We start from the raw sequence: 24,913 nt of genomic DNA on the forward strand, positions 1-24,913 counted from the left end.
AGCAGCGCAGCAGCAAGAAATTCGTTTGTACGCCCGTCTTTTTTTTTCAGCGGAAGATCAACTGGTGTGTCTCGAGTTGAATAGTTCACAGCTTGTAACAGAGATTGTCAAATTTTCTCACAGTCATAGCTGTTTTCAGCACTAGGTGTTCTTGTCTGTTTTTTTTTTTTTTCCCTTATCGCCTTCGCTCTCGTTTGGCTCTTGGGTGCCATTTTTTATTTCCTTCTGTTTTGTTGTTTCGCCTAGGCACCTCCTTGTTGAGCTCCACTTTATTCGCCCTCTTTACAGGAAATTCTTGGCAAGAACCTTTCCGCTCCGAAGCGGGATAAAAACAAAAGAAAAAGAGGGGCATTATTTTTAGGTGCAATGCAAACTGGCGCCATCAAGAGAACAAGAGGTGTAAGCACGACATTGAGCAAAGGGAAGCTACAGAAAGAAACCATAGAGAGATGGTGATTTTCTATGTGTTAATATAGCGCCTTATATTAGTTGGTAGAAAAAAAAGGCATGGTATTTTTTCCTTATCTCTCAAATACTCTTCATCTTCTTATCGTTCGTGTCCTCCCTGCTCTGTTGCCCTGAAGCTGAAAAAATAAATAGAAAATATGCTTTTTGTTAATCGGATGCAACTTTTCCTCATCGGCTGGTTTTATCGTACAATAATTTCATTTTGGCTCTGATCTTTTTTTTTTTTTAGATCAGCCGGGGGCGGCGAAACATGATGCTACCCACACACAAGCTAACCTCTTTATGCTGTTGGCCTATTCTTTCCTCGTAACTGTTGACTTCCCCAAACCCATCATATCATTTGAGGGACTCGCCTTTGGACACACACTTTTTTCTCCCTTTATCTCCTTCGGAAATCTACATGCCAAGAGCAGAGGGATGTGTTGCACACAGTGCAAAAATATTAATAACCATTTAATCAGTATGACGATACAACTTATTGATGAAGTGCTACATCAACAAATCTGTCTCCGCCGCCCACAATCTATGGCAGTTAGAAGCCTGGCGAGCCCCATATTCCTTGTTTCCATGCCACTGTTACTGTTGTGTCTCTGGTGCCCTGTTAGTTCAGGCGCTTCTTTTGGGATTCCTATGTCGCTGGCCGCCTCGTTTGCTATGCTTCCCTTGGACAGGGATTGGTTTTCTTCCGTGTTGCGGTTCTTGTCACCCAACTGTTTGAATTTTCGAAATGTGAAGATGTTATCAGCCGGTGAGCAACCCCGTGTTGGTGATGCAAAAGCCGGCTAATTCACCGTTTTACAGTGTCCGTGGTAAGCAAAACAAAAAAAAGTGACATAATGTCCTCCATTGTTTGTTACATAGAATTTTATGGCACACGTGACGGCCCTTTTCTTACTGCTAGCAAGAAAAATACCTAATTACGCAAATATGTTCGTGATGTTAAATGCTCTCTAGTTGTAGTAAGCGCTTCATGAGTAGCTAGTTTACTGCATTGCATTATCCTTGGTTTGCGTCATGCATTTTTTAATGGGATGTTGATTTGCTCGTTACGTGTTCATTGTCTTGTTCTCTGATTACTAGCACTGCAGCAGGCTCGATTCAAAACTGTATACCTCTTTGTTTCTAGAGTTTATTGAGTTTGATCGCATTTTATCCTATCATTTCTCTTGTTCTTTCTTTGCCTTGATGTTGTGCTTTTGCTAAACGACAGCTTAGTGTAATGCCGCATCTACCAAGTCATCTGCAATCTAGTATCAGGGACTTCTGCATCTTACCTGCATCAAACCAAGTTTTATCGGAACTAAGTCACATTTCTATTCAGAGCAAAACTATCGTATTTACCGGCCCCGGTTTCTTGTCTCATCCTTTCCTCAGTCTATATACGAATCCTGTGCCTTGTTAAGCTTGGCGAGTGACTGACATATTATAGAGATTTAATGACATCATTTGACAGTGTCAAGCGTTCTATTCGTTGTACTTTTCAGACTGCAACGGCCTCATACATAACGTGCCGACAAAGCAATTTTCTTGGCTAGTCAAAAATTATCTTTTGGTAAGGGGCCCTTGGGATGGTATTCTCAATACGAACTCTCTTGGGCTGACTGTCTTCACCTTTATTTGGGACAAAGAGATGCTAGATATCATGTCAACTTATAATAATCGACATGTTGTTGTTATTTTAAGCAATATTCCCTGATTTAAGCTTAATGAATACTGTAGAAGAAAGAGATACTGATAATTATCCATTCAAGTGATTAGGAGTTCCAAAGCCCAGAATTTATATTTAACGGTTAGTAACTTGAGTCGTTTATTAGAATCATCTTTTTATCGGGTCTAGACTAAGCCCATAGACTGAACATATACATGTATACATTGTGAATAGCCAACAAATGTTCGCGGTACCAGACACTAGGATAGACTCGAGCAACGCCTGAACGGAATGTATAGTTGGCATGATTTAGATAGGAAGGAAATTGGAAGGGGGATAGAAAAAAGATGTGGTATTTCGCGTGTGAATAAGTGCACCAGATAAGCAAATTCCCAAGAAAAAAACGCTCCATCCAAAGAAATTGAACATGGTATACAAGGAAAGATAAAATGAGAAAGCAAAGAAGACGAAAGCTCAGAGGTAACGGAAGGATGGGAAAGTAAAAGATGAGTAGAAGACAGCAGAATTGAGCCAATGGGGGAATATTCTAGGATCGATCGTTTGACGAACACGCAAGCACCGTTGAGAGAAGTACAGTAGTCATGGTATTGGCGGGTTGTAGCGACAGGCTTATGCGCCACCGACGAGAATATTGTTGACGGGAATGTGAACTATCGAGGGGTGTTAGAGAAATAGTTGGCTTTCGGGTTAGAAGCAAGGCTAGAATAGAAAAAAGACATACTCAGCTTTACCAGAAATCCAACAGCGCCCCTGTAATGGTAGACAAGAAATCGTTAGTGATGGTATATCAAGTCGGGGGATAGAAGTATGGCGAGACATACATAACAAGGAAGCCAACGCCAACAGCCTGGCACAGCTTAAGGAACTCTTTTTGGTCGGCTAGATAAATGTAAATATTAGCTACCGTGTCAAAAGAGATGGACAACGATGGATATACGTTTAGTGCAGCGGCGCATGAACTGGATGCCATCGCGGGCAAACTCGGCGGGAACTTCGACAAACTCCTGGACGGCGTCGGACATGGTTGCAGGTAGATCGATGGTGAGAGGTTTATGTAGAAAATGTGAAATAGCGGGCGGAGATTACTGGAAAGAAAGGCGAACAAACAGCTTGTGAATTTGAAGGAGGAAAGAAGACAGACATGTAATCGCGGCTGAGCTTTGTCAGCGGGAAAGCCAGATTGCCTGAATGTCATATGACCCGGTATTTAGCCGAGAACCACATGGTTGGTCCGATAAGAGCACTTATCGCTATTTATTGCCATGAACATACGAAAACGTATGACCGACCCTATGTTTGCAACCGCGATCATAATAAAGCAACTGCTCATTTTTTGTGTGATTTCTCTATCGAAACGACTTCACCAAGTTTCTTGACGCTGGCAACTACTCCATAATCATTAGATCTGTCCCATCTCCAGCCTTTTAATTTTGCCATTACAAAAACCTACTAATCCCAACTTTTCCTTTTCACACTTTTCCACCTTTCTCACCCTTCATTTTCGTTTTCATTTAGAGTGGGTAATCTACAGGACTTTCTCAACATCTCGCTTTGCAACTATTTAAATAAGCTAAGCTTAATCTAGCTGAGCCGATAAATCGCCTTGGGCAGTTTTCTTCATATTTTTATACGTTACTTGGGTTAGTGTATATATTTATTCCATTGACTGAGTAATTGATGCCTCGTGGCAGACATGCGCACAATCGTCAACTTCAAGGACGCTCTTATTAATGCCTAATTGATTCTAACCTTGTAGCAGGCACCCATATAGACATTTACTTTTAGGAAAACTCTCACGATTGGTGCCAATTCGACCATAAATTGTGGCAGGCACACACACACACACACACACAGACACCCACTCCTGGATTATTTTTACTACTGTTGCCTGTTTGACTACAGCCTTGTGGCAGGTATACATCCATTCGCTTTATAGTTATTATTTACTACGCATCTACTACTGTCCTACTACAGCAGCTTCCCCTGTCCTTAACTAACAATGGATGATCAGAATCTTGATATTGACATTTATGGCGATGCTCATGATGATTATGGCAAGCCTTCTGACTCCAATGTGGATGAGGCTATGCAGGTTGATGCTACCGCTGCTCCTGGACCCACTGGCATGCCCGCTACTGGATCTACTATCGTCACGGACTCTCCAACAGGCCTGACTGGCGTAGCGGGACCGGCCACAAACGAGGCTAAGGCTAACATCCCTAGAAAACCAGACATTGACCCTACGGCTACTAGTGCTGTCGTTGTGTCTGACTTGAACTGGTGGAGCACTGATGATGATGTACGTGGCTGGGCCCTAGCGGCTGGAGATGAATGTGAGCTAAAAGACATCACGTTTAATGAACATAAAGTCAATGGAAAAAGCAAAGGGTAGGTTTGCGAAAGTTGAAATACTGTTCTACAGCTGACTGCGCTATTGTTAACACTAATTGGTCCTTGCTCTATCTAGTCAGGTTTATGTGGAATTTTTCACTCCTCAAGCGGCTGCTACTTTCAAGCAGCACATTCATACGATGCGCAATTCGGCCTCCGCTCCACCCACCGGAAAGCACTTCTCCGTCATTTTTTCGAATCCCCACATTAATCCGTTTCGGACCCGGCCTAAAGATGGCCTCAGTCGGAACCAGAAGGATGGTAACAACAACCATGGATCCAACACCAGCAACAATAGTAACAATCGCATGGGCGTCGGCTCGAGCTATGACCGCAGCAACAACCAGATGGGTGCAAATAATCCCCAAGGCCCATACAATAATTACGGGAACAATAGTAACAATGGCTGGCATAACAATAACCGAGTTGGGTTTGGAGGCCGAGGCCATCATGCACAAAACAACAACTTCAACCGTTACAATAATAACAACAATCACGGAGGCTCGGGAGGCTATAGTCAGGGTGGATACACCGGCGGATATAGCAATGGCCGTGGTGGGGGCGGTAACATGATGGGAATGAATAATGTGCGCGGCAGCCGAACGGGTGGTGGCATGAATGGCCTTGGTCGTGGCGGAGTGGGTGCCAACAACATGGGCATGGGGAATATAGGTGGCCCTATCGGGGGAATGGGAATGGGCATGGGTGGCCCTATGAATGGAGCTATGGGCAACATGATGGGTGGTCCGATGCCTATGATGGGTGGCATGCAAGGTTCGTCCACTCTTTTTCTCACAGTATAAAACGACCTGTGCCATCGACCATACCATACCATACGATATTTTATGTTTTACTAACCTTTGATTAACTTTTAGGCTTTGCCCAGATGAACTTTAGCCCTACCGGCTTCTTCGGCGGTGGTGGTGGTGGCGCTGGGCCAGGTAACGACGGACATCAGCCAGATTGGGCGAGCAACCCACACGGGACAAAGCGAGCCCGTCCAGAGTAAGGCACATATACTTATGACGGCTTAGGCCTTGGGTATAATGAGTGGAGCTTGCTCACGGGCTCTACATTACTTCGCTTATATTTCTGCCTGATACCTGACTGGGCGACCCTTCACGTCGATCCGTTGCCGTTATGCTCCCTCTCTTCGTTTTTCTTTTTCATTGTTTTGGATGTGTAAGTCTACCTTCATCCTAAACTTCCTTCGATACCGTTTGAGATTTTTGTAATTGAATAAGTTGCGCGCCAGGAAGAGAGTTATAGATGCATTTTCTCCTTGGCGTGGCTCAGCTCAGCCCGGCAAGGCTATTTATTCACTTTGCTTCCAGTGCTTCATCATTTTCGTCTCATCTCTATTTTCCCTTGCTGACCTCCGTTTTTTCTACGTCATATGAAGGTTTTATATCATCAAAATATTCTTTGTACAAGAAAGAGACCATGCGTATTGATGCTTAACAACATACAAGCGATTATTTGATAATTCAAGTGGAAAAGAAACAAGCCTTGCCAAGAACAAAGAAACAAATAGGATTATCATATCTAATCCAGACGAAGATACATAGAAGAGAGAAATAAAAGCCATGTTACAAGAAATACGGTCCATTTGCGACTCTAGATACGCGATTAGCGTTCCAGGAATGCAATTCCAAAAACATCATGGCACACTCACCATGATAAGCCCCTTTCGCCTACCACACCAACGTAATACCAATCCTAAAGATGAAAGTCGAGCAGTAGAAAAGAATCATGGCGGACTAGGCTCAGCCATAGAGCTTTCATATCCAAAGTTATCACATCCATCTCTTCACACACTCGCGGTCACGGGCACAAACGCCACTGCTATTGCTGCTCCATGTTTCTGTTCCGAGGGCCTAATGTTCAGCTACCGTTTTCACCAGCAGGCCTTGTTGGTTTACACATAGAGGCTGACTGTGGTGATAGATTGCTCACAGGCGGGTTCTGCAGCTTCGATTGCTGTTGATATTGAGACCCGTAAAGCTCAGGTGGTGGCCCCCATAAGGATTTAAGTCTCAGTCAGGCGCCCACCAGACAGACTATAATATATCTCTAACGGGCGTCACGTAACCTTTCTTACGAGGTGGTCGCATGGGAGTGATAAACCTCACTTCCGAGCCTGCCTGACGTTTCGTAGCCCCTTGCTGGTAATCGTCTCCAGCATCATCACGCTGGGACATAGTCCGTGTAACGCCCCGATTTGCCATTCCTGTCCCCGGTGGTACCTGAGATGTAGCCATAGTGGGGCCCACATTATTGATTTGTCCAGAGCCTATAGGCTGTGGTATCTGTGACGGACCAAGATTTGGGTGCATAACTATGTTTCCTGAAAAACTAGTCGGTTGCAATGGGCTAGGGGCGAAGTTGACTACTTGGCCTTGTGGGATGCGCCCATTCATCTGGACATGAGGCATACAGTTTTGTGACATAACAGGAGTCTGGCTTTGCCCACCCGACCACTGGGGGACCATGAGATTTTGAGGTTGGTTCCCTACCCACTGTGATGCTATGGACTGTGGTGTCATAGGCTGCGGTGTCATTGACGGAGGTGGCATAGACTGCGGCGGACTTGATTGGGGTGTCATGGGCTGTGGTGTCATGGGCTGCGGTGTCATAGATGTTGGCGGCATGGACTGAGGCGGCATGGGTTGCAGTGGCATAGGCTGCAGTGGCATGGGGTGCGGTGGCATAGGCTGTGGTGACATTGGCTGTGGTGGCATAGACGGCGGCGGCATAAATGGTGGCGGCATAGGCTGTGGTGGCATGGGGTGCGGTGGCATGGGGTGCGGTGGCATAGACGGCGGCGGCATTGATTGCGGCGTCATAGATGTTGGCGGCATGGACTGAGGCGGCATTGATTGCGGCGTCATAGTTGTTGGAGGCATGGGGTGCGGTGGCATGGGGTGCGGTGGCATAGACGGCGGCGGCATTGATTGCGGCGTCATAGACTGTGGCATTATGACATTTTGGACGTGGCTACCCGCCCATTGCGACATCATGGGTGCCTGGGCTTTGCTTCCTGTCCACTGTGGCGCCATGGACTGCGGTGCTATTGCCTGTGACATAATGTGATTTTGGGCGTGACTCTCTGTCCATTGCGAAGATGGTGCAACTGGACTCCATTGCTGTGTATCAAGGTTCTGAACATACCGCGGTTGTGCCGTTTGCAGGTTTAAATCCAAAGCGTTGGACTGGACATGTAAGTTTTGAGCTTGACCTCGGTTCCACACCTGAAGCTCCGGGGGCTGAATTTTCTGGACCTGAAGCTGTTGAATTTTAGCCTCTGTTGCTTGTGCTTCTTGAGTTGTTCCTTCGCTTTCTATGGGATTGATTTTAAATACCACTATTTCACCATGAGGCGCGTATCTATTTCCATCTAGTAACATCACTTCGAGCTGAGGATGGTCTGGGTGGGTTTCTGGCATCTCGGTGGGCTGGTGCTGGTTTGCATTTTGAGCTGAGGATCTAGGCGCAGATATTTCTTGAGCTTTTGGAACTGTCATGGTACTCCCCAGAGATCTGTGTAGAGTTTCAGGGCGTTGGACCTCAATGACCCCTGGCGTCGCAGGCGCCGAAAAGCAATTGGAAACATCACACATCATATGGCTAATCTGTTGAGGCGGTCCTGGCTGGACAAGAGGTGGTTGTTGTTGCTTCTGTTGTTTCTTTTTCTGTAACTCATCCTGTGCTTGGTTCCGTGCTTGCTCTCGCGCGGCTTTGACCTTGGCCGCTGCATGGGCCCGAAGAAGCTCAGTCACTGCAGGATCTCCTTCACTAAAAGCTTCGCATTGGCTGCGGTCTAGAAAAAATGTTATGGCACATGACTTGGTTAGGTCGAAAATGGCAGGATACCGTGTACCGAGCAAAGTTTCATTCCCAAATGAAGATATCAAGCAGGAAGTCCCTGGTGACAATGTAGGGGAAGCATACGGCTCGTGGTTCACGGAGATATTTTGGTGCAATGACATCTGTTGTGATGTAAGTGGCAGAAGACTTGAAGATCCAATACCACTTTCACAAGGCCTAATACTAGTTGTCAAGTCCGCGCTATTCGTAAAGCCTGTGGATGAAGCACCGCCTGAAAGGGAACTCAAGCTGGTGCGATTTTGTGTAGTAAGTGGTGCAACTGTGGCAGGATCCATAGCCGAGTGAAGTGTGCTCTCTGCACTGCTAGACATCTGCACACATTTACTCGTGGTAACAGTTGTCTGAGGGGCGGCAATCATACTGCTACTCGGGCTATTGCGCTTGGTGCTCATTGTGATGGTCTGGGAAGATCCTACTTCTGACTGGCGAACATTTTCAATCTCCTTGAGAGAAATATGGGTCGGAAAAGTTGGGTTATTCGGAGAGCAGCTAAAACCCTGAGAAGCATCATTTGCGAAACTTGCATTGGCGGGTTGGTGGGAGTATGGCTGGTTGCCCAAAGGGGCCTGTCCCTGAAAAGATGCGCTAGTTTGCGGGACCGGCGTTCCCGTTGACGAAAGATACACTCCAGTGACATTAATCATGGAACTCTGTGTCTCCGGCGCAACACCATCATTTCCATCCGAAGGAGGGGGGGTATCCGAGATATTAGAATCACCCATGGAGTTTGTCACCCGTGAAACACATGTACCATGTAGTGAAGCCAGGCCAATTACGTTTCTTGAAGGTCTCACGCTAGACTGTCCCTGGAAAGATGACAGCTGCTGCATTCGCTGCCATTGAGGTTCGGCGTGAATAGGTGTGTTGTTAAGATTGACACAATCTATAGTCTTAGGGTCGTCATACTAAGGAAAGCATCAATTATTATTGCTGATCACTCATAAGGCGACAAAGGAAGCTTTCTTTGACTTCACTCACATAACTAGGCGTAAACACCTCTAAGTCAGGCCAGAAATTTGACTTAGTCTCCTGTCGCTTCTTGACAGGGTATCCGAATTCTTGATGACCCGAGTCATAAGCATGGGATCCAATAAGGCATGCAGCACCAGGCAGCACGAAAGATGGATGAGAGGGAAAGTCAATTCCGGGCTTGCATCCACCAGCCAAGGGCCGTAACAACTTCTTCGACTTTGCGCTCTTTCTTGAGGAATTGGCGAACTCATTCCGTCTACTGCTAGTTAGCATAAGAATACTCTTGTTCAATGTGAAGCGGTCTCTTTTAGCACTTACAGCTTCGATATTGAGTCTCTATAACAAGGGCCAATGGCCGCGAAGCATGATGGACTTGTGATTCTTCTTGGATCGAAAGAAACACTGACTGTGCTCGGGTGTTCGCATCCTTGTAGATACGCAAGGTAGATAAGACAGTATTGTAGTCTCATGAATAGAAGGGCATTCTCTTCAATACTCCCAAGACCAAACTGCTGGAAAAATGCATGAATCACTTGTATAGAAAGCATTTTGATAGAGATGGAGAGGAGGCACGGGGAAAGTTTTGGGAGGGCGCTAGGACTTTTCAGCTGGCAAATCTCAGGGAGGGGTTGGTGATCAAGTGAGATAGTCCAGGAATAGGTAAATCAGCAAGTGTATGTAGAAGATGAGGTTGTCAGAACAAGGACTTGACAATGGGTACAAAACAACGAGATGTAGGTGGTGAAGTGGAAGTAAAAAGGCTTTTAAGCTGTTGGCCAAACCCAAGTAAAGCAGTTGGTTAATATAGACCCAAAAGTCGACTGAAGAAATATAGATGAGGGAGCAAGTGATGAAGAAGAAGAGCAGGAATGGGCACAATAGAAGGTGAAGGGGAGTCGGGCCTTTATACAAGTGGACAAAGGCCAAGCCAAGATGAAGCTATGCAAGTAGTTGGGTAGTGGGTGGGTAGAGAGCGGAAGAAATGGAAGATAAAGGGTCAGCTGAAAAGTCAAGACAGCTAGCCCGTTGCTGAGTGGCTGCGGCCGCTGCTTTTTCTTCCTTCTTCCAAACAAGGGCCTTGTTTAGATGTACCAAGTAAACACGCCGAGGCCGAGGAGCTTGTCGACTTCGAGTACTCCATTTTCACGTATTCCCTGCCCTTGCGTTTGTTGGTCCTTGCTTATGCAGTAGAAATGCAGTTACATGCTAAATTTCATCTAGGCGCAAGTAAAGAAAAGCGAGAGGACTCCTCGACTCCTAACCATGCCATCCTTTCGGATCGAGTTTAGAGGATTAGTGAAATATCGGGAACAGTTAGGAAACGAAAAGAAGAGGATAACCAAGTCCTATCCATGTTGCTTGTTAGTGACAGGAAAGCGGCTCTAATGACGGGCAAGGTAAAAACTTATCATATATATGGTGTAAACAACTTTAACAAGATCGTCTCTCTCACAGGTGGAAAAAGAAGAAATAGGCAGACCGCGGGCTTTGGTTAGTTGTCAGCGTTCTTCCATCACAATTTAGGAGGTGCGGGTAGAGAGTATGAAGGGCGAGGGCTGAGGGGCTAAGAGTGACAAGTGAGGAGCGAGGAGTGAGGAGTGAGGGGTGGGGAGTGAGGAGTGAGGAGTGAGGAGTGGGGAATGGGGAATGGGGAATGGGGATTGAGGAGTGACAAGTGACGAGTGACGGGTGAGGAGTGAGTGAGGGGTGGGGAAGGGGTGTAGGATGAAGAGCTTTGCCTTGTGTTTTCTGTCGCCCTCATCCCCTGGAAGAAAATAATAAAAAGGAAGAGAAAACAAGGCGAGCCCGAACAAGATGTTGAGCACCAACGGCAGCAGCCAGTCAACATACATTGCGTATCTGTCCTTCGTTTTGTTTCAACTGTCTCAACACAATAGACCGTTGTGACCGAAAAGAGCAAGGGATAAATAATATGATATTGCGTCCAAAGAGCCACATGAAACTCACGTCAACAAATATGACTGTAAATGGAATAGTCCACTTGAAAGGTGAAAACTTAAACACCACATGTCTAAATCAAAAACGTGTTTTCTGTTATTATATAATGGCCAGCTTTCATGGATGCTGCTTGTATGTCCAATAGCCCCCCCCGCCCCCTCTACTAGGTTCTTTGCGGCTGAAGCCTTTTGCTGCTGTTTGTTGAATTGACAAGGAGGAACCTTGGTGCATGGACCAGCTCGATGATGTATACGGGAGGAACACGTACTAGCTACCAAGAGCTCTTAACTTGCTTATTCAAGGAAGAAGGTACAATCGTAGAGGGCATCGTCTCCATTTCAATGCCAACTTAATACAAACAATGGGGTTTCCGCTATTTCGCTATTTCTTCATTTTCTTTTCCATTTTGTTGTTAACCGCCTTTTGAACGTAGTAAAGATATGCTGATACAAAACAATATGGTCATCAATACACCGTGCTAATAAACCCTAGTCCAAAATCTCTTGATCAGCCGTCTTTTCATAGGAGATTACGACCAAGATACCCCACCTTCCACACACCTAAATGGAAGGTAGAAAATGGCCCGGCTTGCTTCTAGGAAAGAACGCCCAGATGAATAGGCAAACCGCCACAAGCCCTAATCCCACGCACAATATCGCCTTCTCGAAAGGAGCAAGTGCCCTTTGATCTTTTTCTGCTTTCCTCGGGTGAGATAATGATGTGGCGCTTAAAGCTAGGCAGAGCAGTTCTTGTCTATCGTAGTATCTCCTGAAACCTTTGTACCTTTCTTTGTTCGGTTGATAGAATATGCCTTGTGGGCCATGAGTCCTGAGCCTAGAAGGTAGCGTACTATAATATAACTATGTACGATAGGCGAAGTGAATACAAATGCCTCTGCCCTCACAGTTTATCCCGTTGACCTGAATCTGCCTCAACGCATTCATCTCATTTCACACTGCATGAACTAGCGTTTCATAATATCAAATCACTTTGTTAACTCTCGCTTGGAACTACTTCTTGGCTGATCATTGCCAAAGCAAGATCGTAACCCGAAATCTAGCGATGTAAGTCCAGCCACGTTTCTGACTGACGGAGCCAGAGGAGGTTGGCGGTGTCCAAGGCCCAATATAGTAGCATTCTTGACTGCTAAAGTCCACTGCTTTTGTCAATTTCCATCTACCCACGCCTACGTTATTATTCGTGATAACCCACTTCTATGTTCGATGCCTATAAGTGATATCCTGCCTAATTTCATCAAATCACTCTCACTGAAGCTTCGCTGCCATACTCATGAGATTGCCCCGCCTCAAGCTGATGGGCCGGGCCGTATTGGTTCAAGGGCGCGTGAAATTGAAATACCTCAAAAAGCTTAATGGACTCTCATTTCTTTTTCCTTGAGTCTAGGACTACGTAAGAAACCGCCAAAAATGATGAGAAACGGTACGGCCGTAGCGGAAAAAAAAGAAAACAATCCCCTCATCAGGTCTTACTATACTTCCATGGGCATGTCAGGAGTCTTTTACTCTACTAGAGCGATATGGCATTACATTGCACAGGCCTTGTGAATGCTTTTTTTATCTTGCTTGTTGTATAGTTATTTCTTTGTAAGCTGAATATTGATCTGCAAGGGAACCGGTATCCCGTGTCTACTGCGCGTGCTTCCCCAGACTCTATAGGCCGATTTGTCTAGGCGGCAAAGTAACAAGGCAACAAAGGTGAGACAATCGATTCAAAGAGCTATAGGTTCCACAATCATGCATCTACCCTTGTCCGCTGGATGGCAAAATGCCTGCGACTTTCCGTTTCTAGTACTATATTCCTTTTTCTCGCTTGACATTGTTCTTAGCTTCCCTGTAATACCACCATGACATATATACCAGCATCAAGTAGAAGAGGCTTGCTTCGCCGAATATGACCGATCTTGCCATGACCTCAGTCTTTAGTTGGCTGCAGTCCGAGTCCTAGAACCAACACGAAAAAAGCCTCTAGGTAATCTTTTCTGTTAAAGAAGGAATGAAAGTCCTGTGAGTTGTAGCCCCTTATGATCCTTCTACAGAAGGACGCTCATTTATACAATAAACGTTATCCTGCTTAGCTTATGTCAGTAGTACAAAATAAATGAAAGAATAAAATAAACAAATAAATGGCCATGATTCACGTGACTAGTGCTATGATAAGAAGCAAGGGGCTAGCTAATAAAGGCAGTTGATCTGCTTTTTTTTTTGTCACATCCCATGCCTTCAGTCACACCTTACACCAGCCTTTTCTAGTCCTCAATTGGTTGTGAAAAAAAAAGACAATTTGGAAAAAACGTCTAGCCTATGTTAGTCTAACGCAAAGACTACTTGGTACGTGAGGGTTGGACAAAAGGGCCCTGTGAAACCTTCAAACCCGATAGCGGCTACCTTTGTCTTCTAGTGACTGTCATAGCTAAATATACATGCTACTAGTTGTTGATACTTTGATACTACTATTAAATGAGTACGGTACTTATTATAGGAGAGATGGTACGTGCTCACAGATGTCACGAACCTTATCTATGGGATTCAAAGTACAAGTCGCCAATGTTGCTATCACCATCACTGACAGCGCCATTGTAACAGCCAGGTCACCGCAGTCATGAGCTTGATACAGCCCCATGACAGTTGTCTTTTTTAGAAATTGCAGAAACTCAGCTAGGTTACTGAGTTATTCTATCTATCTAGGGCATCTATTATTGCCATAGCTGTTATGCTTTAGAAACTAAAGTCGCACTCCACCCGAAAGTTGTAAGGAGATATTCCAACAGTAAAAAAGAAAAAAGAGCAAAAAAGAAGCCGCCACCCCCTTCCCCCCCCCCCTGGTTATTACTCCGGTTAGTGTGTTCAGCTGAGCCAGCACCCTCTCTTCCGTAGCCACCCTTCGCACTGACATAGCACCAAAAACCCAGGGGTTGCAGTTGCATCGCACTTCTTGTTACTGAGGCTTTACATGCCCGTCTTTCTTTCACTCTTTGCTACTATAACTCATACTTCGAAGCGAACATTAAGGGACGAGGAACTCTTGGCCAGCTGTTTCAATGTATTAGCCGTGAAGAGTCTGAGTTCGGCTGGCCAGTCATCATCTCGGTCTACCACAACCAAAGGCACATAAGGTAGAAGGCGCACATATTTCGAGCTGTTAAGTCAAGAACACCCCTCCTTCTATCATCAGATGACGGAGCCACCCACTCAATGATGGTTGTCCATGGCTGCAGATCACGCAATTAACCGACAGAATCTAGAAATACTTTCCAAGCATGCAGCCCCCCGCTCTAATTCGAAAAGTCAATGTCAAACATATACACCATTTCTTGTTTCTTTGTTCTCCATAACACTCGAGTCCAAAAAAAAAAAAAAAGAGACCTTGTCCAATACATTCCTTCCAGCCAAGTACTGTTCCCTAAAAACCATGAAGCTCTAAATATCCGCTTCTCCGAAGGCGGCCTCTATACATGTTGAGCAACTAGCATAATCAGAATACTTTGTCAAAAAGGAGGAGAAAAACAGCAAATACAGGAAAGATTCCAAGCAACAGGCAAGCTTACTCTTGAACCAGCTAAGCTGTCTGTGGGCAGGCGGAGAGAAATCAAAATCATCCCCCATTCCCCGAACTATAGCGTGCCCCCTGACGGCCCCGGTCGCTCACCCCTCCCCCCTAGGACAGAGAAGGACTCTGTTCGTTTTACTCGGTTGCCTAGTTGGGGATCCTTGACCTTGGTGATAGCAGCCAAGCGAATTTGGGGTCAAGAGTCCCTTGAGCGATCTGGACTTGATTATAGTACACTAGAGTCCAGTGGGTGAGTGTCGGAGTCCACAAGCTTATCATTTATCTTGGCAGATTCAGCATACAGCAGATTTAATTTAGTTCAACTCAACTTTGACGGCTGGAGACGTGAACGTTTCATTTACGGATAGAAGAGCACAGCTACGTGAGTCACTGCAGGCTAGGGATACAACATGGTAGTATCAGTATCAGCTTCAGTTGGCCACCGTATTGCACCTCCTCCCTCTCCCCTCTCCCCTCTCCCCTCTCCCCTCTCCCGCCTTCTCACATTCTCGCAAGTTCTCTTCTTCTTCTCCAAATTACAATCGTCCCTGTTTCCCTCCCCCTGCTCACTCTTCCAAATTGTTCCAGAGCACCACCTTGAAAAAAAGGTTATAGGTCAATATTATGGTGTGTTGGTTGTCATTGTGACATTGTGACATTGTACCTCGTAAAGACTGCTGTGTGATTTGCCTCGCCTTGCAGTTGTAGATCAAGTTCGAGGCCATAGCGATGGTCAGGGCTGACACTAGATAGTAGGTCAGATGGAACTTTGACAATAGCAGAGACAAGCATTTCTTATTATGCCTTAAGCTAGGGGGGACAAGATAAGAAGATGGATGGGGTGGATACAATGAAACAAGAGGGCACATGAACAAACAGAGACAAGGAAGGAGGGAAGGAGAATAGAGAGATAAGCTCGGGGAGAGAAGGCGGGCTCAACTCCGTCATCACCATCTCCTCCTCTTCCCCCTTGCCTTGTGCCGCGCTTGGCCTCCTGGCTGAAGCAGCGGAAACCAACACCGGACAATGCAAAATTTCAACCTGCATATATTGTGCGTCAACGCGAGGCAATAACTTATTCAGCTTCTAGCCATACTAAGCCATTCTAGGTTAGACTCATTACTCGACGATAGTATCACAAGTTACAGTCGTAGTCGAAATCACACAAAGTTTACTCAAAGCAAACCAACAGCCAAAGAAAGGGAAGCTAGCGTCAATTGTCGTTGCAATTGCGACTCTATCCATTTGCCCGTTTTCTTCCTTTATTCCTGTTGCTCTCGATTTATATGCCTCATTGCTCCATTCCCTTGCATGTTACGCAGCGCAGGTTAGTTGATGTGAGTTTTCATTTTGTGATAGTTCAGCTTTTTTAACAAAAAGAGGAAGGTGAAAAAAAAAAAGGCAAGTAGGGTTACAGCGAGAGCAGACCCCAGTTATGTCGTTACTTGTACCTTCCATTTTGGGCAAGTCCTCGATAAATGCATATATCCCAGTACATACCTATCAAAGACACTCGCTTAGCTTAGACATCTTGGCCATGAACATGCGTTTAACCCATAAGGACTCGTTGTATCTTTCTCTCCTACTAAGCCGGACTTCTAGCCACGAAGACTTTGAAGGTTAGGGTTAGTACCGTTCGTGATCCCTGAACTTGGGAGTTTTAATGGTCTTTTTTGGATATCTTTGAGTCGTGTTGTCTTTCCCGTCGCGTGCTAGCTGGACGTGAACTATTGAACAGCTTCGAAAAAAAACATAGGCTCAAATTCCGACTCCTATTTTTCTATCTTCTCGCGCTCCTCTAAAAAGTTCTAATTAATTTGTTTGGTTGCAAGGCCTTCCACATCAACAAAAGCTTAGATTGTTCTTGTGTTGCTTACCTGTCCTGGCGCCTCCCCTCCCCGCGACCAACGATCGACATCATCACTTCAGACTCTCACAACCAACACATTCTTGTCCGCTTGGAACCGCTCAATCTGACTTTTTGATTCTCGGTCTCGACATTACTCTTGCCGTTGCTCTGTTTCTGGCTCTGAACTTTATAAAAAATACCTGACAAAAAGACACCACAATACAACAATGGTGAGCTTGCTATAACACCAGCCTTGGTCGGATTTTTGTCCCCCCCCCCTTTAGCCAGCTTCCACAAGGCATTGATGTCCTCCCATAGACCTTTAACACGCAGAGAGACCCCGTGTTTCTTACGCTTACTGCAGTTGATTGTCACATGCTAACCCGTGCTTGATTTTGTTATCTCCTGTAGCTGGATAAACTTGTCGGTCTCGCCATGCTTGTGGCTGCCTCCGTCGTCTTTCTCTACTACACGCTGTGGACTCTGGTGATGGTATGTTTCTCCGCCCGAACACGAACTCAAACCCGAACGATCCTTGATTTTTTTTCCTTTTATATTTCTTCGATCGCTCGTCGTTCCCGCTGTCGCTGTTGACGTTGTCGTCATTCTTCTCGAAATTGTCGCCAACTACACGTTTCCCTCAACCCTCTGCTCTCTATCCTTTTCTCTCTACAATCTACAATCTACAATCTGCCCTCTATCCTATATCCAATGCTCAATTCTATGATCTGTTACTAACGTCGCGGCGTGCTTTTCGCCTTTTTTTTCCTGCCTTGCAGCCCTTTGTGGATGATGACCACCCTCTGCACAGTCTGTTCCCCCCTCGTGTCTGGGCTATCCGTATACCTGTCATCTTGATTCTGGTAGGAGGCGCTGTCGTCGGTTCTTTTGTTAGCACCGTCATGATTCGCAGTAACCAGAAGAAGGCCTTGAAGGCCAAGGCTGCGGCTGCCAAGAAGAAGGCCTAGATGCTGCCTTCCCTATTTATCCCAAGGCTTAGAAAGGACAAAGCTCCAACATCAATACAACGAACAAATAGCAAAGGTCCCCTAGCTCAATACAAATGCAACTAATAGTAAAATGTTCTTGTTGTTAACTGTAGTCATTTGAAGTTACGTATTAAAAAAAAGCCTAATAATAACAAGCGTTGCTCCCCCTCAAAAAAAAAAGAGTTGATTTTTTTTGTGTGATGTCTTCAAACTTGTCAAGTTTTTTTGGTCTTTTGTTTATTGGGATTATCAATTGGTTAGAGATTTGAAGTCCTTGGACTGAAAAAGCCAGGTTAAGTGAGTGAGGTGAAAATGTGAATGTTAACACTTCTTGACTTCTTGCTAATCCCATGATATGGTAACAATCAGGCAAACATCTCTTGCAAAAAAAAAAAAAAAGAATAAACAGGATAAAGTCTGTGATATCAAACTCTCTGGTCAGCGAAATCTAAAACTTCGCAATCGTCCTCGAAAAACCCGTCGTCCTCGCTTGCTCCAATGTCATTCCGAACTCCACGACGACGGCGAGTAGTGATGAGAATTTGCTCGTCTCGGCCAATTTGCTGCATAGTGCGTTCCATAGCAGAGGCGGGGAGAGCACGATGATCTTCCAGAGATGCAATCATGTCATCATCCAAGCCTTCAGGGGCCCCAAGATCTAGTCTGGTCGTAGCTAACGGCTGGCCAAACACCCACACACTGTTCGTGGGCGCTGAGTGCGTCATTTGTGGTATAGAAAGATGGGTGGATGGTCCGTGGGGCGCGTGGGCAGGTGGGGCAGAGGCGGCAGCGCTGCGTTTCTTCCGCGTAGCCTTTTCATGGCCGTGGTTCTTATCCTCCAAACCAGTCTTGGTGAATGCTAATGCTGTGCTGGCTACGGCCGCGTCATTCTTCATGTGATATTCGTAGAGTGAGATGCGCCGGTCGGTGTGGAATGGCTGATACGGGGCACTGGACTCAATCTCGGCCTCAGGGATAGTAGCTTCAACAGTGGGACGGAGTGTCGGCCTTTCAAAGCAAGAAACCCGGCGGTTGTCTGCAAGGCCTCGATTGCCTGCCTCCATCTCATGGTCAGACATGACAAGCTCATCCTCGGCGAAGACCAAATTCTTGACATAGTCTGAAATGTGATTATCTGGAAGAGTGGGCATGACCAAGTCCCGATAGGCTGTGCTATCTCGTGGATATCGGCCCTTGTTGGATACAGATGCGGAGGCAGTAGCTGCCGGAGTTGACATGCGGCGCGATTTAGAGGGGAAAGTGCGTACAAGGCCGTTAGAGGCTACAAAGAGAGCATTATGGCCGTTTCTCGCGACCCAGGCAGCACAACCAGGAACTGGAGGACGGGAAGATGACATGGATGGAATGGCAACGCGGTTTTCAGCGTTCTGGCGCAGTTGGTTGATGGCATGTCCTGTTTTACCGATAGAACTGCTGATGCTAGCAGCAATCATACGGCCACCCTGGCTAGCAGACTCGACAAAGTGCGAGCTACTACTGTTGTTGCTGGCTTGCACATTGGCGCTGCTGCGACGAGGTCGATTCATAAGAGGGCGGGCAGCAACCAAAGCGGCCCCAATAGCATTGGATGCAAGGGACACTGCTGAGCTCCCGGTGCCGTCGCCCGCGACTGAAGATGCGTACCCATACCGGCTCTCGGCACGGCGGCGTGGCGGCGGCCAGGAAAAGGCGCTGCAAGGCATGTCCAAGAGATGAACAGTGCCTCTCTCGGTAACCATGGCTATTTCTTCTCCATTTGGCTTAGTCCATGAAACATCAATAATGCGTGCCTCAGTTAGGCGAGAGAATTGCGCAATTTGGCGAATATGAACACCCGTGATACCCGAGCCCCCTGCGCTGCCCGAGTTGCCGGTGCCCGAGCCGCCCGAGATTTGGATCAAAGAAGATTTAGTGTGCTGGGTACGCATTAGATCCCAGACGGCTTGGACATCTCCCTTGGTGCTTGCAGTAAACAGGGAAAGGCCAGTCGGGGAAAAGGCAAGATAGCTACAGCCCCCCGCCAACAAAAAAGTAGAAAATGGATGGATATTGGCCATGTTTCCGAGATTCTCAAGGTCAATAAGGCAAACAATACCGGGTTCCTTGGTTGAGACAGGAGTAGAGGCACCATGAGTTGGAGGAAAGGGAAGCCCAGTCTTGGGAGGGTAGGAAGACCCCCACGTTTGGTTTGGTGGCGATCTCGCCATTGTTGCTGTAGAGTTGGGTTTCGACCAGTAGGATTGCAGGACATTTATTCCTTGCTGGCCCACCCACTTTGCTCCGTGGATTAGCTCTTGCGTTGTTTCGCGCATGAACTTGTTCATGAAACCGCCATCCAGAGGCTGGTCAACTCCTGTGAATGGCGTTGGAACTTGGGAAGGCGTGGCTTGATGCACGCCAGGGGCCTTTCCCAGCAGAGGCACTGCAATCTCAGCCTTAATTGGTAGCTGAGACGAGGGTGACGGTGGACAATAAGCCAGCCAGCGGCCGTTGAGAGCAAGAATTGGCTGGAGATTGCTAGTCCGGCCAACAGGAACCTGCATTTGGGCCTTGCTTGTCTCATCAACGGCATCGGTCCTGAGCCTCTGTTGGACGGCAGTCCATAGTTTAGCAAGACAGCCAAACTGACTACCTGATTCGTGAACGTGGGGTCTAGTACCCGACTCAGGAGAGTGGAATTGGCCACCTGCTTCATGAGTACGATGGACGTGGGATCGGGTACCCAATGCCTGAACATGGGAGATGTGGCTGAAAACCCAGACTTCGCCCGAGGACCCTGAGGAGACTGCAATGTACCCGGAATCAGCCCGGAGAGTTAGAAGACCAGCTGGCGGCGGCGGCTCAAAGAGTTCACTAGTGATGGGGATTGCCGGGCTGATAGGTATGGGCGGGAGTTTGAGAAGCACATCAATGCGCTCATTCGTCTTGAGAGAGTAAACTTCGACAGACGTTTGGTAGTAGCCAATCTTGATAGGCGAACCGTCAACCCTCGTATCACCTCTGGCAGGAGCGTTGTTGAGACTAAAGGGGGATTGCGTAATTTGCTTCTCAGGAACCATGGGACCGTGAATTACGACCACCGCCATGGGATATCTCTCCAGATCGCCATTTGTTGCCCAGGGAAGCAGTTTGGCATTAATGACGCCGCCACGTAGCCCGGAAAGCTCATAGCAGGGCTCCACGCTACGTTTGGTGAGAGCATAAACTTCTAAGCCACCTTCATAGCCCGCGAGGATAGCAGTGTCTGTGGCAAATGTGGCAGGACCATCGATATTCCGACGAGGGAAAGCATCAAAGCCATAGTGGTAGCCACGATCACCGGCTCGGAGACCCTGCTGTGTGGGATCAATGTCCATATCAGGGGCACCATAGTAGTAAGCCTGCGATTGGGGTTTGTGGCTAGCATTGGAGGCCAAACGCGCGCTTCCATATTGGGAGATAGTCGAGCCACGTCTTGTTTTGCCGGAAAGGTGATGTTCGCCAGGATAGTGAGTTAGGTCGGTCTGATAGCTGGAGGGTTGAATGGGCGAAGGAGATATGGAGGTTCTAATAGGTGAAGGTGAGATGGATGTAGAGTAAGCGGCCTGTCTCTGGGACCATGTCGACGGCAGACGGGCGGAATCTTCAAAGCTAGAGGGCTGAGTCGGAGGCGAGTCACTGGAAAGCTGGTGAAAGTTTCCAGGAGAGCTAGAAAGGGGATTCTGAGTCCAATCGGGAACTATACTAGGAGCAGTGCTGGTAGAAACGGACGTGGTTGACAGAGCATCTAGCACGGGAGAAGGCACGGTTGTTGCCTTTGCGGCAGCAGGGCCGGCTGGAATTGCAGAAACGCCAGCGTTTGAGATACCAGAAACATCGGCGTTTGGCTCGACATCGAATGTCAGGGTGTGGGGGGATATTTCCGCGGAGGGAGGTACCGGTTTTGCTGCAACTCCATTCCTGGAGAGATAAGATGTAGAGGGACGGTTAGAAACGATTAGTGGAACAAGTATGCAAGGGAGATTGGTGGGGGGGGGGGCACTCACTGTTGGTGCTGGAGCTGCTGTGGCTGATGATGCCTCTTCACGCTGCTGGCAATGATGCCGCCTTCTTTCGCATGCTTTGTTTTCTTGGGGCCGGGCATGGGAAATCCCAAAGCCGTGGATACGTGTTGATTGGGCGATTCGATTGAGATCGGCCGTCGAGACCGAGGGGCTGTTGGTGATGCGGTGGCGGAGTGCCTTTCTTGTACCAGGGAGAGAGATACAAAGATAAGAATTTAAAATGTTGTACAAGAAAAGTGGAAGGGAATGTAGCGAAGCAGTGCACAGCACGGCTGGAACGAAGAGAGGACGAAAAAAAGACGTGGGATATAAAATATTGAGTGGGTTGAAAGACGTGAGGGTATTAACGATGTGATAGATGTGGGGGTGGGGGGGGGGGGGTTTCCTGTCGTGAAGTTATAAGATTGTAAGGTGTAAGCTGCAAGTTGAGTATGATGGGGGTATATGCTTAATGATGCCGACGTTACAAATGCAGTGAGTTGATTAAAAGAGACGACAAGAGAAAATAGAAAGTAGAAAAGAAAAGAAAAAGAACCTTGAGGGGTATTTCAGTTGAGATGTATTTGTAGAGCAAAGAAAATGAAAGAAAAAGAAAAAGACAAGCTGGTATGCAAAAAACGGCAAAAGAAGAAACAAACAAGGCGTTGTCGTCAAAGAACTGTTCCGGAAGTTGAGTTTGAGAAATCAAGTATGGGCTCCAGTAAGCAATCTAGCTAGCCAGGCCGTGAAGCAGAAAAAAAGAAAGAAAAGAAAAGAATAGCAGTTTGTTCAAAGCAACAGTATCTTTGGGTATGGATCAGTGAGCGGAAGAGTTGTCATCAAGTTAGTTAATCATAGGTGAAGGGGGAAAGAAGGGAGAAGAGAAAAAAAAAAAGAAAAGAGAAGGAGAAAAAAAAAGAAAAGACAGGAAAAGAAAAGAAGAGAAACAGAAGAAGATAAACAGGGAAGAAGCGCGCAAGTATAGCGATGAGTAACTAGGTGACTAACAGCAACAAGACCATTAGTAGTGAATAGTAGCAGCGTGCAGCACAACGTGTGTTTAGCATGTGCGTACATTAGCTAGAGTTGGTATATACTGTACATGTACACATTAGCAGCCCCACAAGTCATCGGTTCTGTTCTGCCGATGAGTAAAAACCTGGCTTGATTATTTGAAGCCTGGGCCAAGTAACCAGCTATGTGGGTGGACTCTCCGTCGCAAAAACCATCAGAACAGGCAGAGAAAGTGCAAGTCTCACTAGACTACGACATAGTTCGCTTGCAGCATATTCACAGAGCATTTGAGCATTCGGGCATTCATAGCATAGGAACACCCATAGTAGCATTCCACCAGAACGCGCAGCAGCATAGCGCAGCAGCATAGCACAGCAACACACAGCAACACACAGCAACACATTCGACATGCGACAATGCGACATGCTACGTGCTTAGTTGGCCTTGTTGGACAAGGGTGCAAAGCCCGCAAGGCCCGCAAAGTCTCTCTCTCCCCTCCGCCTTCCCCATAGCACAAGTACGTTCAGCATGCAAAATAGCGCTGTACAAAGCTCGCCACGTTTTTTGTTATCAGTTTACAGCGCTTTCGCTCCTCTGCTTGACACTAGGATGCTGCGTTGCGTTGCTGTTCTGGACTCCTTTATCGAAGCTGATTCGCGTAACTAGTAGATAAGTCAAATCCCCTATCACACAAGCCTTGCCTTGCCCTACCTTACCTTCCCTTGCTTTGCCCTGTCTTGACTTGCCCTGCATCGCATCTCATTGCTTTGCTTTGCCCTGCTTTGCCTTGACAGATAGCGCTGAAACTCTGGCTTCATAAAGAAGCAGAAAAAGGCACAAGGTAAAAGGCGGAAATATAACCCAAGGAAAGACAAGAACAGCAGAGAGTAAACGAAAGGAGGGGAGGGAGGGGGAGGGGAATTTGTTGATGATGCAGCTACAGATAAGGAATAATGATACAAGAAACCCCGATCATTGATCCCTGACCCTTGTCGTCATCGCCTTTGAGCCATGAAAGAAAGCGAGAGAGTGAGAAAGTGAGCGACAAAGAGGAGGGGTTACTTTAGGCCATCTACTAACCAGCCTAGCGTGCATTCAATCTATCTGTCTTTACCCAACCGCTAATTTTTCGGCACATTTTCGCGCCTTCCATGCTAGCTAGCTAGCTAGCTGTACAAAAACAAGAGCAAGAACGAGAACAAAATGAAGTGTACTGGGTGAGATAGCTACCGTCCTTCCCCAACAATTTATGTTTCTTCCCATAGCCCACAGCCACATCAGAGCCAGGGTCAAGGGGGGGCGCGCTGATATGCTATATACGTTTCCGAATAGGGCTAAAAGTAGTTTGGCTCAGAGGCGCTCAAAGGCGTCCAAGGGCTGGCTTTGTGACTCATTTGATTCATTAACGCAACTTTAAAGTCCGGCAAAATTCCAGGATAGCCTCGTGACAGTCCTGTGTCATCTGATTCGGCACTCTCGTTCTCCTCGCTAACCTGAAGCTCTATGAGAACAATCGAGACTTTATGGAGAAAGGAACCCCCTGGAAAGGACCCCTAAACTTTTAGTTGCTTGGCCTATTCGAAAGGTCGATGGAAAACAAAAATAAAACAAACCACCAGCGAAGACGCACAACAAAGCACTGGAGAAGATGAAGAGCAAAAAACTAGAAAATATGAGGACTAAAAAAAAAAGGACACCTGCTCGGCTTATGAGCTAAAACTCCCCCTAATCTCACGAAATTTGAGCTCTGTTGGTGTTCGAATAGATCTGGCTGGAGCTAGGTTTTGACGCCCCGTGACGTCACTTCTCCTTTGGTGCCTATATTCAGCCTCTTCCTGCAGTCTGGACAGTACCACTTTGTAGTGCGTCGAGGAATTTCCTTGAGGGAAACACAGTCCAAGTGAAACCACTGATGTTGGCATTCCTATTCGAAGAAGAAAAAAAATTAGCGGATAGAACGGACGGATAGACGGGTAGCAAAACAGATAAACAAAGAAAGAGGAAGACAGGTAAACAAATAGGTAAAGAGGCAAAAATATAGAAAAAAAAAGGAATAGAAGAAAGAAAAAGAGAAGAAGGTAAAAAAAAAAATGCTGGTAAAAAAACAAAAAGCTCCACGTCGCCA

The 24,913-nt window shown here is 46.6% G+C and overlaps 5 protein-coding genes across 5 annotated transcripts; 2 read left to right on the plus strand and 3 right to left on the minus strand.

Annotated features, from left to right (window-relative positions):
* Positions 1-2,746: 2,746 nt before the first annotated feature.
* HOO65_050391 (transport protein Sec61 subunit gamma) lies at positions 2,747-3,159 on the minus strand (the record flags this gene model as incomplete). Its single annotated transcript, XM_071003560.1, has 4 exons — positions 2,747-2,787; positions 2,859-2,887; positions 2,959-3,016; positions 3,075-3,159. 4 exons carry the CDS (start codon positions 3,157-3,159, stop codon positions 2,747-2,749), a joined length of 213 nt encoding a protein of 70 aa, XP_070858450.1.
* A 977-nt stretch (positions 3,160-4,136) lies between these two features.
* Positions 4,137-5,537, plus strand: HOO65_050392 (RRM domain-containing protein; the record flags this gene model as incomplete). Its single annotated transcript, XM_071003379.1, has 3 exons — positions 4,137-4,436; positions 4,609-5,302; positions 5,404-5,537. 3 exons carry the CDS (start codon positions 4,137-4,139, stop codon positions 5,535-5,537), a joined length of 1,128 nt encoding a protein of 375 aa, XP_070858451.1.
* Positions 5,538-6,588: 1,051 nt separating this feature from the next.
* Positions 6,589-9,936, minus strand: HOO65_050393 (uncharacterized protein; the record flags this gene model as incomplete). Its single annotated transcript, XM_071003142.1, has 6 exons — positions 6,589-6,948; positions 7,049-7,497; positions 7,635-8,348; positions 8,580-9,321; positions 9,395-9,644; positions 9,707-9,936. 6 exons carry the CDS (start codon positions 9,934-9,936, stop codon positions 6,589-6,591), a joined length of 2,745 nt encoding a protein of 914 aa, XP_070858452.1.
* A 7,262-nt stretch (positions 9,937-17,198) lies between these two features.
* HOO65_050394 (Dolichol phosphate-mannose biosynthesis regulatory protein) lies at positions 17,199-17,731 on the plus strand (the record flags this gene model as incomplete). Its single annotated transcript, XM_071003545.1, has 2 exons — positions 17,199-17,255; positions 17,543-17,731. The coding sequence occupies 2 exons, from the start codon at positions 17,199-17,201 to the stop codon at positions 17,729-17,731; spliced, it is 246 nt and encodes an 81-aa protein (XP_070858453.1).
* A 446-nt stretch (positions 17,732-18,177) lies between these two features.
* Positions 18,178-21,875, minus strand: HOO65_050395 (uncharacterized protein; the record flags this gene model as incomplete). Its single annotated transcript, XM_071003119.1, has 2 exons — positions 18,178-21,691; positions 21,778-21,875. The coding sequence occupies 2 exons, from the start codon at positions 21,873-21,875 to the stop codon at positions 18,178-18,180; spliced, it is 3,612 nt and encodes a 1,203-aa protein (XP_070858454.1).
* Between the last annotated feature and the right edge of the window lie 3,038 nt (positions 21,876-24,913).

Source organism: Ceratocystis lukuohia (genome assembly GCF_044167205.1).
Source record: "Ceratocystis lukuohia strain C4212 chromosome Unknown Supercontig5_pilon, whole genome shotgun sequence".
Lineage (NCBI taxonomy): Eukaryota > Fungi > Ascomycota > Sordariomycetes > Microascales > Ceratocystidaceae > Ceratocystis > Ceratocystis lukuohia.